The 13,157-nt window shown below is 44.6% G+C and overlaps 2 protein-coding genes across 4 annotated transcripts in view; one reads left to right on the top strand and one right to left on the bottom strand.

Moving 5' to 3' along the window:
- Positions 1-12,027, bottom strand: part of QTRT2 (queuine tRNA-ribosyltransferase accessory subunit 2) — a 28,377-nt gene extending 16,350 nt beyond the window's left edge. For both annotated transcript variants that reach the window (XM_082247403.1, XM_082247404.1), the window contains exons 1-3: positions 11,936-12,027; positions 5,941-6,164; positions 5,767-5,822 (exon numbers count right to left, since the gene is read on the bottom strand). In XM_082247403.1, the coding sequence (XP_082103529.1) occupies positions 5,767-5,822; positions 5,941-6,143 (259 nt within the window). In that variant the 5' untranslated portion in view covers positions 6,144-6,164; positions 11,936-12,027. The remainder of the gene's footprint in view (positions 1-5,766; positions 5,823-5,940; positions 6,165-11,935) is intronic.
- A 156-nt stretch (positions 12,028-12,183) lies between these two features.
- CCDC191 (coiled-coil domain containing 191) overlaps positions 12,184-13,157 on the top strand; it is an 87,046-nt gene continuing 86,072 nt past the window's right edge. For both annotated transcript variants that reach the window (XM_082245472.1, XM_082245471.1), the window contains exon 1: positions 12,184-12,313. In XM_082245472.1, the coding sequence (XP_082101598.1) occupies positions 12,221-12,313 (93 nt within the window). In that variant the 5' untranslated portion in view covers positions 12,184-12,220. The remainder of the gene's footprint in view (positions 12,314-13,157) is intronic.

Genomic DNA, 13,157 nt, shown 5'->3' with positions numbered 1-13,157 from the left:
CGAAAAAATATGGATTCAGCAGAATTACCCACTCAAGTAATGCAATTAAAACAACAAGTAGATGCATTGATACTTGCTCTTACAGAGGTAAAAAATGAAAATCAGGCTTTAAGACAGCAGGTTGGCCGTCTTGCGCAGCTCTCTGCTGCTCAGCCCCGTGAGCCTAAGATAAACCCTCCTCTAGTGTTTACTGGTGATCGGAGTAAATTTCGTGAATTTAAAAACGCATGTCGATTGCTTTTCTTGTTGAAACCTCATACCTACCCCACTGACCAAATCAAAGTCTGTACCACTATTTCCTATCTGACGGGTGATCCCCGGGCCTGGGCAGACTCTCTCTTTGAGAAAGATGACCCACTTCTTAACTCCTATCCTTTATTCCTAGCGCAACTCGCTAGTTTATATGAAGACCCCAATCGGCAGAGTACTGCTGATACCCAATTGAGGGCTTTAAAACAAGGAAGGAGACCTGTTGAGGACTTCGTGGCAGATTTCAAAAGATGGTCCCTTGATTCAGGGTGGAATGACACATCCTTGCAAACGCAGTTCAGACTCGGCCTATCAGAAGCCGTTAAAGACGAGCTCGCCCGAGCGGATTTACCTGACACCTTGGATGGCCTGATACAGACCAGTATCAATATTGACAGACGACTGCGAGAAAGAAAGGCTGAGAAGATGGGATTGCCATTGTCCAGTCCTTCTCGGATGTCGCCTGTTGACCCTACTCCTATGGAGGTAGGAATGATACGCCCACCTTTGACCTTTTCCGAACGTGCCAGGAGAAAAACCGAACATCTCTGCATGTACTGCGCATCCCCGGATCATTTGATAAACGGCTGTCCCCTTGTCCGCAAAAAAGAGGGTGAGTGTTCAAATGTCTTGCTAGGGGGACTAACAACTTCATTTTCTAATCCTTATCTTTTTATTCATTTGACAATACAGTGGGACCAAACTAGGATCACCACCAAGGCTATGATCGACACAGGATCTTGTGGGAACTACATTGATACATGTTTTGTTACCTTAAATAAAATACCTATTATTTCAAAACTTAAACCTGTCTCTGTTAGTTTCATTAACGGTATTCCGTTATCCTCTGGTCCCATCACTAATCAGACACAGGCACTCCTTGTCACTGCTGACGGGTCTCATGTGGAGACTACCACTTTTGATGTACTGACCTCACCACATTTTCCCATTATTTTTGGACTTTTGGTTACACATACATCAACCAATCATCGATTGGAAAACAAGAACTCTAACCTTCTCTTCTCACTACTGCGAAACCACGTGTAATCTCTCATCACATGGAAAGATCCTGTCTGTGGTGTCGGATGAGATTATACCAATATGTTATCAGGATTTGTCGGAAGTCTTCCTTGAGAAAAACGCTCAAGTGTTGCCTCCCCATAGGGACTATGATTGTTGTATCGATCTACTCCCTAATAGCAAGTTGCCTTTCGGTCACGTTTATCCTCTTTCACAGGATGAACTCTCTCATCTCAAGGAATACTTGGATGAAAATTTGGCGAAAGGATTCATCAGACCCTCTACTTCCTACACTGCTGCAGGACTCTTCTTTGTCCACAATAAGGATTCAAGTCTTAGGCCTATCATTGATTTCAGACAATTAAATACCATTACAATAAAGGATCGTTATCCTTTACCTCTTATTCCTGAACTTATAGAACAGGTGCGCGGAGCTTCCTACTTTTCGAAATTGGACCTAAAAGGGGCATACAACTTAATTCGAATCCGTGACGGGGATGAATGGAAGACAGCATTCAGAACCAGATACGGACTGTTCGAGTACCTCGTGATGCCATTTGGGTTGTGTAATGCTCCCGCAGCCTTCCAACGTTTTATAAATGAGATATTCAGAGACTTGCTTGATGTTTGTGTTGTAGTATATCTGGACGATATACTTATTTATTCTCATTCCTTATCTGAACACATAAAACATGTAAGACTTGTGTTGTCAAGACTACTTGCACATAAATTATATGTTAAATCAAAAAAATGTTTATTTCATAAAGAGGAGGTACTATTCCTAGGATACATTATATCCAAAAATGGAATCAAGATGGACATGAGCAAAATATCCTGCATTCTGGATTGGCCTGTGCCAACAACTCGCAAAGCATTGCAAAGGTTCCTAGGATTCTCTAACTACTATAGAAAGTTCATCAAGAACTTCTCTGCTATTGTGAGACCTCTCACACAACTCACAAGTACAAAAAAACAATTCAAATGGTCAGAAGAAGCAAATGGAGCTTTCTGCTTGTTGAAATCAAGCTTTACTTCTTCTCCCATACTACGCCATCCAGACCCATCCCTTCAATATATCTTGGAGGTAGATGCGTCAAATATGGCAGTAGGAGCAATACTCTCCCAACGACCAACAAATACTTCACCACTTCACCCAGTTGCTTTCTTCTCAAAGTCACTAAGCAGCCCCGAGGTGAATTACCCAGTGGGTGAAAAAGAGTTACTAGCCATAAAACTGGCATTAGAGAATTGGCGACACCTACTTGAGGGTACTCGATTGCCAATCCTTATATATACAGATCACAAAAACCTTCAATACCTTCAGACTAATAGAACTCTTTCCCACCGGCAGGTACGATGGTCATTATTCTTTTTGAGATTTAATTTTCTAGTGACCTATACACCTGCAGACAAAAATAAAAAAGCGGATGCGCTTTCACGATTAACCGAAGATAGCTACGTCGAGGTTCCCTCAGTTCCTATAATACCCTATGAACGTATTGTCGGTGTTGTCCGTTCCCTGAAGGAAGAGATTTTGCACAGCATAGGACTGGATTCACCTCCACCACAACTAAATGCTGATGCAGAAGGCTTCCTCTATTACAACGATAAACTATACATACCCCCTACTATGCGAACCAAAATCTTGGAATTGTGGCATTATGTACCTATGGCAGGACATATGGGTATGACTAAAACATTCAATTTACTTACTAGGCAATTTTGGTGGCCTGACATGAAGACGACCGTACAAAAGTTCGTTTCATCTTGTGACATCTGTGCAAGGTCCAAAATTGACAACACAAAACCATTGGGGTTACTTTGTAGTTTACCAATACCCCAGGTTCCGTGGGAAGTGGTGTCCTTAGATTTCATAGTGGAACTACCACCTTCCAAAGGATTCAACACCATTTTAGTGTCAGTGGACCATCTGACCAAGATGGCACATTTCATTCCTATCCGAAGACTACCTTCATCCAAGCAAACAGCGGAATTACTTGTGAAACATGTCTTTAAGTTACATGGTATTCCAAAAACACTGCTGTCTGACCGTGGTTCACAGTTTATCTCAACGTTTTGGCAAACTCTATGTCAGATTCTACGAATAGAGCGAAAACTTACTTCTCCTTACCACCCTCAGACCAACGGACAGACAGAAAGAGTCAACCAGTGCATTGAGCAATATCTACGTTGCTATACTTCATATCTACAGGATGATTGGGTGGATCTCCTCCCGCTGGCGGAATTCGCCTATAACAACGCGACCCACAGCACTACTAAACAAAGTCCATTCTACTTAAACTATGGGTTTCATCCCACACTCCTTCCACCACGTATCTTGCCATCAAGTAATCCAGTGGCCTCTGATTATCTTACCCAAATAAAGGATTCCCTGGGTTTACTCAACACCACCATCTCACATGCCCATAGCCAACAAAAGAGGTACTACGACCTTCGTAGAAAACCCTCTCCCCAATATGCCATTGGGGATCTTGTTTGGCTTTCTACAAAAAATTTGAGATTAAAGATCCCTAGTAAAAAACTTGGACCTTTATTCCTGGGACCTTTCCCAATAAAGAAACTTATTGGAAAAGCTGCAGTACAACTCACATTACCAACAGACCTCAAGATACATCCCATCTTCCATGTGTCGCTACTAAAGCCCCATGTTCCTAACCAAGGAATAAGGCCTACCATATCACCTCCACCTCCTGTACAAGTTGAAGGCGGAGAAGAATTTGAGATAAAGGAGATTCTGGATTCTCGTATCCATAGAAGACTCCAATATCTAGTACGATGGAAGAACTATGGGCCCCAAGATGACACCTGGCTGGATACCTCCGATATACATGCCCCTAGACTGATTCACAATTTCCACTCAAAATACCCGGAAAAACCAGTTCTAGAGGCCTTCCGGAGCCGGCCTTAAGGGGGGGTACTGTAATGTTCTGGTACCTCTGGTACCCTTATTTCCACATTTCTCTCTTAATATTGCGTCCCATCTTGCTATCCAAATGGAACGCATACACCTTTAAGGGCAATGACGTTATCGCCGGGCGCCGCTATGAGCGGCTATTTCAATCGCCGGCTTTCTCTCACTCATTGCTCGTTCAAACCGCATGTTGCCTTGTCTTGTCCAATGCTGCCGGAGCTTCAAGCTATTCCCCTTGCCTGAACAAGACCGGAACCTCGCTACCGATCCAGTATCTCGCTACCGGATTACTCCATTACTCTTGGACCTTGCTACTACTAACCCATCTAGTGATAAGTACCCCGCAGGGGATTCCTTCCTCAACCTAACTTTCACTATCTACTACTGCATACTAAAGGGACTATTACTATCTAAGCTATTCCCATCATCTGCATAGATTGCTAGCTCTTGGGACTACCATCACCTATCATTGCACTAGGTTACTCTCTCTTGCATACTTCATCTGCTGTCCCCTACCACCTGTTACTATACATGATTGCTAAAACCTATCTGCATACTATCATCACCTACCACTCTCCTGAATACTACTACTAAGTGCTCACCATTCTATTGCCTGTCTCTCACCTCTATTTTATCATATACATTCTATCACTCCAGGAACATCATATTGAGTGTATGTATATTTGCATAACAGGCTGTACACAGTGATGAAGTCCTGAGAGTTGGATATGTTGTTCAACACATTCTCTACATGACTACTGAGTGTAATAATTCTGCAGCTGCAAATCCATTCACTAAGAAAAAACGCATGAGCGTTACACCTATCCATTCACTAGAGACCGGTGACATCACTGAGAATGCAGCCTATCCATTCACTAGAGACCGGTGACATCACAGAGAATGCAGCCTATCCATTCACTAGAGACCGGTGACATCCCTGAGAATGTAGCCTATCCATTCACTAGAGACCGGTGACATCACTGAGAATGCAGCCTATCCATTCACTAGAGACCAGTGACATCACAGAGAATGCAGCCTATCCATTCACTAGAGACCGGTGACATCACTGAGAATGCAGCCTATCCATTCACTAGAGACCGGTGACATCACTGAGAATGCAGCCTATCCATTCACTAGAGACCGGTGACATCACTGAGAATGCAGCCTATAGATTCACTAGAGACCGGTGACATCACTGAGAATGCAGCCTATCCATTCACTAGAGTCCGGTGACATCACAGAGAATGCAGCCTATAGATTCACTAGAGACCGGTGACATCACTGAGAATGCAGCTTATCCATTCACTAGAGACCGGTGACATCACAGAGAATGCAGCCTATCCATTCACTAGAGACTGGTGACATCACAGAGAATGCAGCCTATCCAATCACTAGAGACCGGTGACATCACTGAGAATGCAGCCTATCCATTCACTAGAGACCAGTGACATCACAGAGAATGCAGCCTATCCATTCACTAGAGACCGGTGACATCACAGAGAATGCCCCATGACCTAAATTAGTTTTCTCTGTGAACGTACCAGAAAAGTCTCCGGTGTACTCACCAGCAAACTTTCCAATCCCGTCCTTGTACTCCTCCAGGACCTCCTGATGTTCAGCCCTGCAAACAAAGACACCACAAATTGTCTTATGAGAGGCAGAGGGGACATCTTCTAATAGGGACACCAGTTCTGGTGACAACTGTCTAAGCAGAGATTTCTCTATAAAGCAGTACTTACAGTGTGGAGAGTGTGACATGAGTGACCGGGGGGACCCCTTCGATGGTTTGCAGTGTATCATGGGTGAGATGGGGTGGGGATGCGGTCTTGGTGTACAGGAGACAGCCGGGAACCTCCAGAGACTTCTCCCCGTTCTGTCCCAGACTTGTGATGACTCCAAGACGAGCTCTTCCCGCCACCTTACCGATCGTCAGCTTCATCATGGCGACCTATCCCGTCAGATGCTGGAAAATAATTGAATAGGTGTTCATTGGCTAACATGATCAGGAACCTGACAACAAACCTTATTTTAGACCCAATGATGAGGTGTCTGTAGATATCCCTATGGAAATAGGCTTACCAGAAGACAATATAGAGAATGCCAGATGGAAACAAAGACACCCAATGGGAAACTGAAGAAATCAGATATAGATAATAAAAAAGCCAGTAAGTGAGTGTGCAGGGAATGTGACGCCTCCACCAATATATACGCTCCTTACCAGATTGCAATATAAATGCACTTATAGCAAGGTGATTAAATTAATCGGTACTCCGAAATCCAAAACCTTAGCCCAATATATGAATGTGCAGGAACCTGTTACACCTCCACCAGTAAATAAGCTCCTTACCAGATTTCAATATGAATCATGCACATAACAGTGATGAGATGGCCCAGTTCAAAACAGACCTCAGATGTTGGCAAATGGAGTAATAAACAGAGTAAAAATCCACAAGGAGATATGTGCAGCCGCCGGCCGGACGGCTCCACTCGCCCGTACTTCCTGGACGCTATGGGGGGTGACGTCAGCACGCCATGACCCGACGCGTTTCGTCACAGATGACGTTATCAAAGATATCCAAGGAGCCTGAAACAAAATATAGAGCAAGCTGGGTCCTGGAGGCCCTTTGATTTCTGGCGAGTCACCCCCGCACTAACGGGTGAAGGAACATTTCGAGAACAAGCGCTTTTCTCAATTAAGAAGATTTGCTTAGCACCTTATGCCACTTTTTGTGGTGGAATTTTTTTGCACGGAAAAAATTATGAATTTATGGACTGGATGGCTTTTCATATGTAGTTTTTTTTTTTTTAATATATGTTTTTTTAACTTGATGGATTTTTTTGCACTATATGAATTATTTTATTTCAGGTACTTATACAGCGCTGTCAATTTACGCAGCGCTTTACATATACATTGTACATTCACATCAGTCCCTGCCCTCAAGGAGCTTACAATCTAAGGTCCCTAACTCACATACATACACAGTAGGGCCAATTTCATTCAGGATTCAATTAACCTACCAACATGTCTTTGGAGTGTGGAAGGAAATTTATACTTCTTTATACCACCAAAAGAAAGCTCAATTTGTGGGAAAAAGAGGACATCAATTTTGTGTACAGCATCGCACGACCGCGCAATTGTCAGTTAAAGTAACGCAGTGCCGTATTGCAAAAAGGGGTAAATCTTCTGGAGCTGAAGAGGTTAACCACTTACCGCATACTGACGTACCCGTACGTCGGCAGACTTTGCAGGGTTATACCGGGATGATGCCTCTAGCTAGAGGCATCATCCCGGTACCGTGGTTTGAAGCCTACGGTCGGCTTTCCGTCGGTAACGACCGATGCGGCTCGGGAGCCGCTCGATCGTTACCCAGCTGAGCGGGAGGGGACGTCCCCCCCCCCTCTCGCCGCCTTCCATGGCTGTGCTCGGGGCTCCTGTCCCACCGGGAGCCCCGAGCACCCAGCCGGCACGTCCGCCGGCTGGATGGAGTCCCGATGAAAGCCGAAAACGGCATCGATCGGGTCTCCGATGACGTAACCCGGAGGCGGCGTCCATGACGTCACGTCCGGGTTACTGTTCTGCAAAAGGCGGCAAATTTGAAAAACGGCTGTATGCAAAAATGCAGTTTTCGGCGTTTTGCATACAGGGAAGTGTAGTGGAGGGGGTTGGGGTCTTTTAGACCCTTGATCCCTCCATAAAGTGTACCTGTCACTGCATATTGGTGTCACAAGGGATGTTTACATTGCTTGTGACAGCAATAAAAGTGATCAGATTTTTTATTTTTTTTTAAAACCTGTAATAAAGTTAAAAAAAACGAAAAAATAAATAGGAAAAAAAAAAAATTTAGCCGCCCCCGTCACCGTTAGCTCGTGCACAAAAAAAAACGTATACGGAAGTCGAGCCGCGAATGAAATCGCTGTTCAAACCACACATGTGAGGTATCGCCGCGATCGCCATAGTGAGGGCAATAATTTAAAAAAAAGAGCTACACTCTAACTCTAAACTGGTAACCGCAGATTGAGATCTCTATTGACCGTAGTTTGTCGCCATCCCACGGGGGGGGGGGGGGGGGCGCAATTTTAAACCGGAACATGTTGGGTATCTATTTACTCGGGGTGACATCATCTTTCACAATATACAAAAAAAATGGGCTAACTTTACTGTTTAGTATTTTTTAAATGCAGTGAAATGTGATTTTTCAAATTTTCTCCAAAAAAATGGTGTTTTAAAGATCGCTGCGCAAATACCGCGTGACAAAAAAATTTTGCAATGACCGACATTTTATTCTCCAGAGTCTTTGCTAAAAAAATATATATATATAATGTTTGGGGGTTCTAAGTAGTTTTCTATGAAAAAATACTGATTTTAACTTGTAAACAAAAAGTGTCCGAAATAGGGCTGGGGGTAAAGTGGTTAAAGTAGTATTAATCCCTTGGGACTATTGTAGTTGAACACATTAAGCGCAATACAATAAACATCCCCCCAGTAAACTGTTATAATTCTTATCGCAGCAGTTGCAATTTACAACTTTCTGTGCTGCTGGCTCCTGCTCTCTCGGTGCTGCTTCCCTGAACTTCTGCTCTTCACAGGAAGGCCTCACGCACACAGGGTGTTTTTATAGCTGCTTTTAGGAGCGTCAGATTTTTTTTTTTGCAGCTTAACCACTTGCCGACCGCTCACTGTGCTGCTACTGCGGCACAGTGGCTCCCCCTGGGTTCAGGGACGTAGACCTACGTCGCTGGACTCCTAGCGGTCTCGGCGGTGTGCGCCACCGAAGGCTCGCACAGCGGGAGTCGAGCTGGAGGAGGAGAGGCGGTGATTGCCACCTCTCTTCCCCGATTATCAGGGAAAGTGTGAGAAGATCCGCCCGCTTGTGTAAACAAAGCAGGCGGATCTTCTCTGTGACAGACAGTGACAGATAGCAGGATTCAGCATAGCTGAACCTGCGATCTCTGTCACAGAACCCCCTCCCCCCCACACACGTCAGTAAGCATGAGGCATACATTTAACCCATTGATCACCAACAGTGTTAACCCCTTCCCTGCCAGTGTCATTATTACAGTGACAGTGCATATTTTTTTAGCACTGATTACTGTAGTAATGTCACTGGTACCCCCCCCCAAAAGTGTCAAAAATGTCAGTTAGGGGTCCGATCTGTACGCCGCAATGTCGCAGTCCCGAAAAAAAAAAAAAAAATCGCAGATCGCCGCCATTACTAGTAAAAAAAAAAAAAAAAATTACAAATCTTTCCCATAGTTAGTAAACGCGATATATTTTATGCAAACCAATCAAAATACGCTTCTTGCGATATGTAGTAGAAAACAAATTGGCCTAAAATGTTAAAACATTTTGATTTTTGATTTTTTTTTGGGGAATGTTATATAGCAGAATGTGAAAAAAAATTTTTTTACAAAATTGTCGCTCTTTTTAAAAAAAAAATGTAAAAATCGCACAGGTGATCAAATACCACCAAAAGAAAGATCTATTTGTGGGGGGGGGGGGGGGGGGGGGACATACATTTAATTTGGGTACAGTGTCGCACGACCGCGCAATTGTCCGTTAAAGTAACGCAGTGCCGAATCGCAAAATATAGCCTGGTCAGGAATGGGGTAAAATCTTCCGGTCTTAAAGTGGATAAAAATACGCTCATTGAGGATTTTTTTTGTCAAAGACATGTAGCTAAATACATTTTGGCCTAAATATATGACAAAAATTTAATATATTGGATATTTTTTAACTGTCAAATTAGAAAATGTCAATTTTTCGCTTAATTTTCGCTCTTTTTTTTATTAATATCGCAAAAAAATAAAAATCGCACAGGTGATCAAATACCACCAAAAGAAAGCTCTGTTTGTGGGAAAAAAAGGACATCAATTTTGTTTGGGTACAGCGTCGCACGACCGCGCTATTGTCAGTTAACCACTTGCCGTCTGCTCATTAGAGCTCTACTGCGGCAAAATGGTTCGTTATCGTCTGGCGACGTAGACCTACGTCGCCAGACACTTCCCTTTCTCGGCGGCGCGCGCTTGCCACCGGAGGCTCGCTCCTGCTGTATTCAGTCACAGCGGGAGTCGGGCCAGGGGAGGAGCGGTGGCGATCGCTGCTGCTCTTCCCCGATCGTCGGGAATCGAGTGTGGAGATCCGCCCACTTGTGTAAACAGAGCAGGCGGATCTCCTAAGTGACAGGCAGGGTCAGATTGCAGGGTTCAGCATAGTTGAACCCTCGATCTGTCCCTGTGTCACTCAGTCACCTCCCCCCACACACGTCAGTAAGCACCAGGCATACATTAACCCCTCCCTCTCCAATAAAATTAACCCCTTCCCTGCCAGTGTCATTATTACAGTAACAGTGCATATGTATAGCACTGATTACTGTAGTAATGTCACTGGTACCCCCAAAAGTGTCAAAAATGTCAGTCAAGGGTCCGATTTGTCCGCCGCAATGTCGCAGTACCGCAAAAAAAAAAAATCGCAGATCGCCGCCATTACTCGTTAAAAAAAAAAAAACAAAAATGACAGAAATCTTTCCCTTAGTTAGTAAACGCAATAACTTTTGCGCAAACCAATCAAAATACGCTTATTGTGATTTTTTTTTTACCAAACATAGGTAGCAGAAAACAAATTGGCCAAAAATTTAAAAAAATTTTGATTTTTACATTTTTTTGGGGGGAATTTCATATAAAAAAATGTGAAAAATATTGTTATTTTTTCCAAAATTGTCGCTCTTTTTTTGTTTATAGCGCAAAAAGTAAAAATCGCACAGGTGATCAAATACCACCAAAAGAAAGCTCTGTTTGTAGGAAAAAAAAGGACGTCAATTTTGTTTGGGTACGGCGTTGCACGACCGCGCAATTGTCCGTTAAAGTAACGCAGTGCCGAATCGCAAAATATGGCCTGGTCAGGAATGGGGTAAAACCTTCCGGTCTTAAAGCTGTTAAAAATACGCTCATTGAGAATTTTTTTGTCAAAGACATGTAGCTAAATACATTTTGGCCTAAATATATGACAAAAATTGAATATATTGGATATTTTTTAACTGTCAAAGTAGAAAAATATTGTTATTTTTTCAAAATTGTCGCTTTTATCGAAAAAAAAATGAAAAGTGCAGAGGTGATCAAATACCACCAAAAGGAAGCTCTGTTTGTGGGAAAAAAAGGACGTAAATTTCGTTTGAGTACGGCGTTGCATGACCGCGCAATTGTCAGTTAAAGTCGCGCAGTGCCAAGTTGAAAAAAGTGGCCTGGACGTTGAGCAGCAAAATCCTCCGGGGCTAAAGTGGTTAAAAACGCCCCGTGTGCATGAGGCTGAAAGAGAACAGTGCAGTCTCCAGCCAGTCTGTAAGAAGCAGGAGCATGAGAGTGGCTTTCCTTTGTAAGCTATGGGGCTGTGTGTTTCTATTGATGCACACAGTGTAGGGAGACCCTGCATACAAGGGTGGCTCCATAGGATGCTGCAGAGGAGAGGAGCCAGCCTGGAACAGAGCAGAGATCATGGCATCAGCATAGGAAAGGGTTAGAGGATAAAGAAGCTGCATACTCAGCAAGTGAATGAAATCTGAGGGTTTAATATCACTGTAAGCGAACTGTTAGCTCTCCACTACAGACAATGCATGGGGGGAAGGAGCCAGCTTTCTATATCCCACCCAGAAATCTCCGGTGAAGAGTCCGGAAGTACAGAACGATCGGTGCTGGACACACTGACCGAGGTGACACATTTCATCCATGAATTATTCTCACCTGTCCCATGTGCATGTGTCCCGGAAGTCGCTCACTTTCCTCATCACCTCCGTCCGCCAATCCGCTTCAGGAACGTCATCATCCGCCGCACGTGGAAAGCAATCACATGTCCTCCAGGTTATGTTACCCTAGATACCGCAGGACGCTTCCGTTGCGCCGTAAGGCATGCCGGGATATGTAGTCCGGCCTGTATTGTTAGTGATTGGGGAGGTTTCCTTGTAGGACTACCAATCCCAGGATTCCTAGCGGTCACGGCTCCTGGCAGGGAGCAGAGCGGAGTGGAGAATGCTGAACGGAGCTGGGGAGATGAGGGCAGGTGCTGGGGGAGCCCGGCCTGAGCTTTACCGCTGGAGGAGGCAGAGGACGGGGGGCGGCAAGGTAGGGAGGGGGGGGGGTAATACACTGGCAATGGTGGAAATACATGTGCAGGGGTGACAACATATGGGAAACAGTGACAACGCACAAGTAATGGTGACAACTCATGAGCAATGGTGGAGATACATCAGTAGGGGTGACAACATATGGGCAATGATGGGAGTACAGGGTCATGGGTGACAACACTCATACAATGGTGGAAGTGCATGGTCATGGGTGACAACACGCAGACAATGGTGGAAGTGCATGGTCATGGGTGACAACACGCAGACAATGGTGGGAGTGCATGGTCATGGGTGACAACACGCAGACAATGGTGGGAGTGCATGGTCATGGGTGACAACACGCAGACAATGGTGGAAGTACATGGTCATGGGTGACAACATGCAGACAATGGTGGAAGTGCATGGTCATGGGTGACAACACGCAGACAATGGTGGGAGTGCATGGTCATGGGTGACAACACGCAGACAATGGTGGAAGTACATGGTCATGGGTGACAACATGCAGACAATGGTGGAAGTGCATGGTCATGGGTGACAACACTCAGACAATGGTGGGAGTACATGGTCATGGGTGACAACATGCAGACAATGGTGGGAGTACAGGGTCATGGGTGACAACACTCAGACAATGGTGGGAGTACATGGTCATGGGTGACAACATGCAGACAATGGTGGGAGTACATGGTCATGGGTGACAACATGCAGACAATGGTGGGAGTACAGGGTCATGGGTGACAACACTCAGACAATGGTGGGAGTACATGGTCATGGGTGACAACATGCAGACAATGGTGGGAGTGCATGGTCATGGGTGACAACACGCAGACAATGGTGGGAGTACA

This window comes from Pelophylax lessonae (genome assembly GCF_965119305.1).
Source record: "Pelophylax lessonae genome assembly, chromosome: 2".
Taxonomy (NCBI): Eukaryota; Metazoa; Chordata; class Amphibia; order Anura; family Ranidae; genus Pelophylax; species Pelophylax lessonae.
Note: the sequence above shows the minus strand (reverse complement) of the source record. Positions and strands in the feature narration are given on the sequence as shown.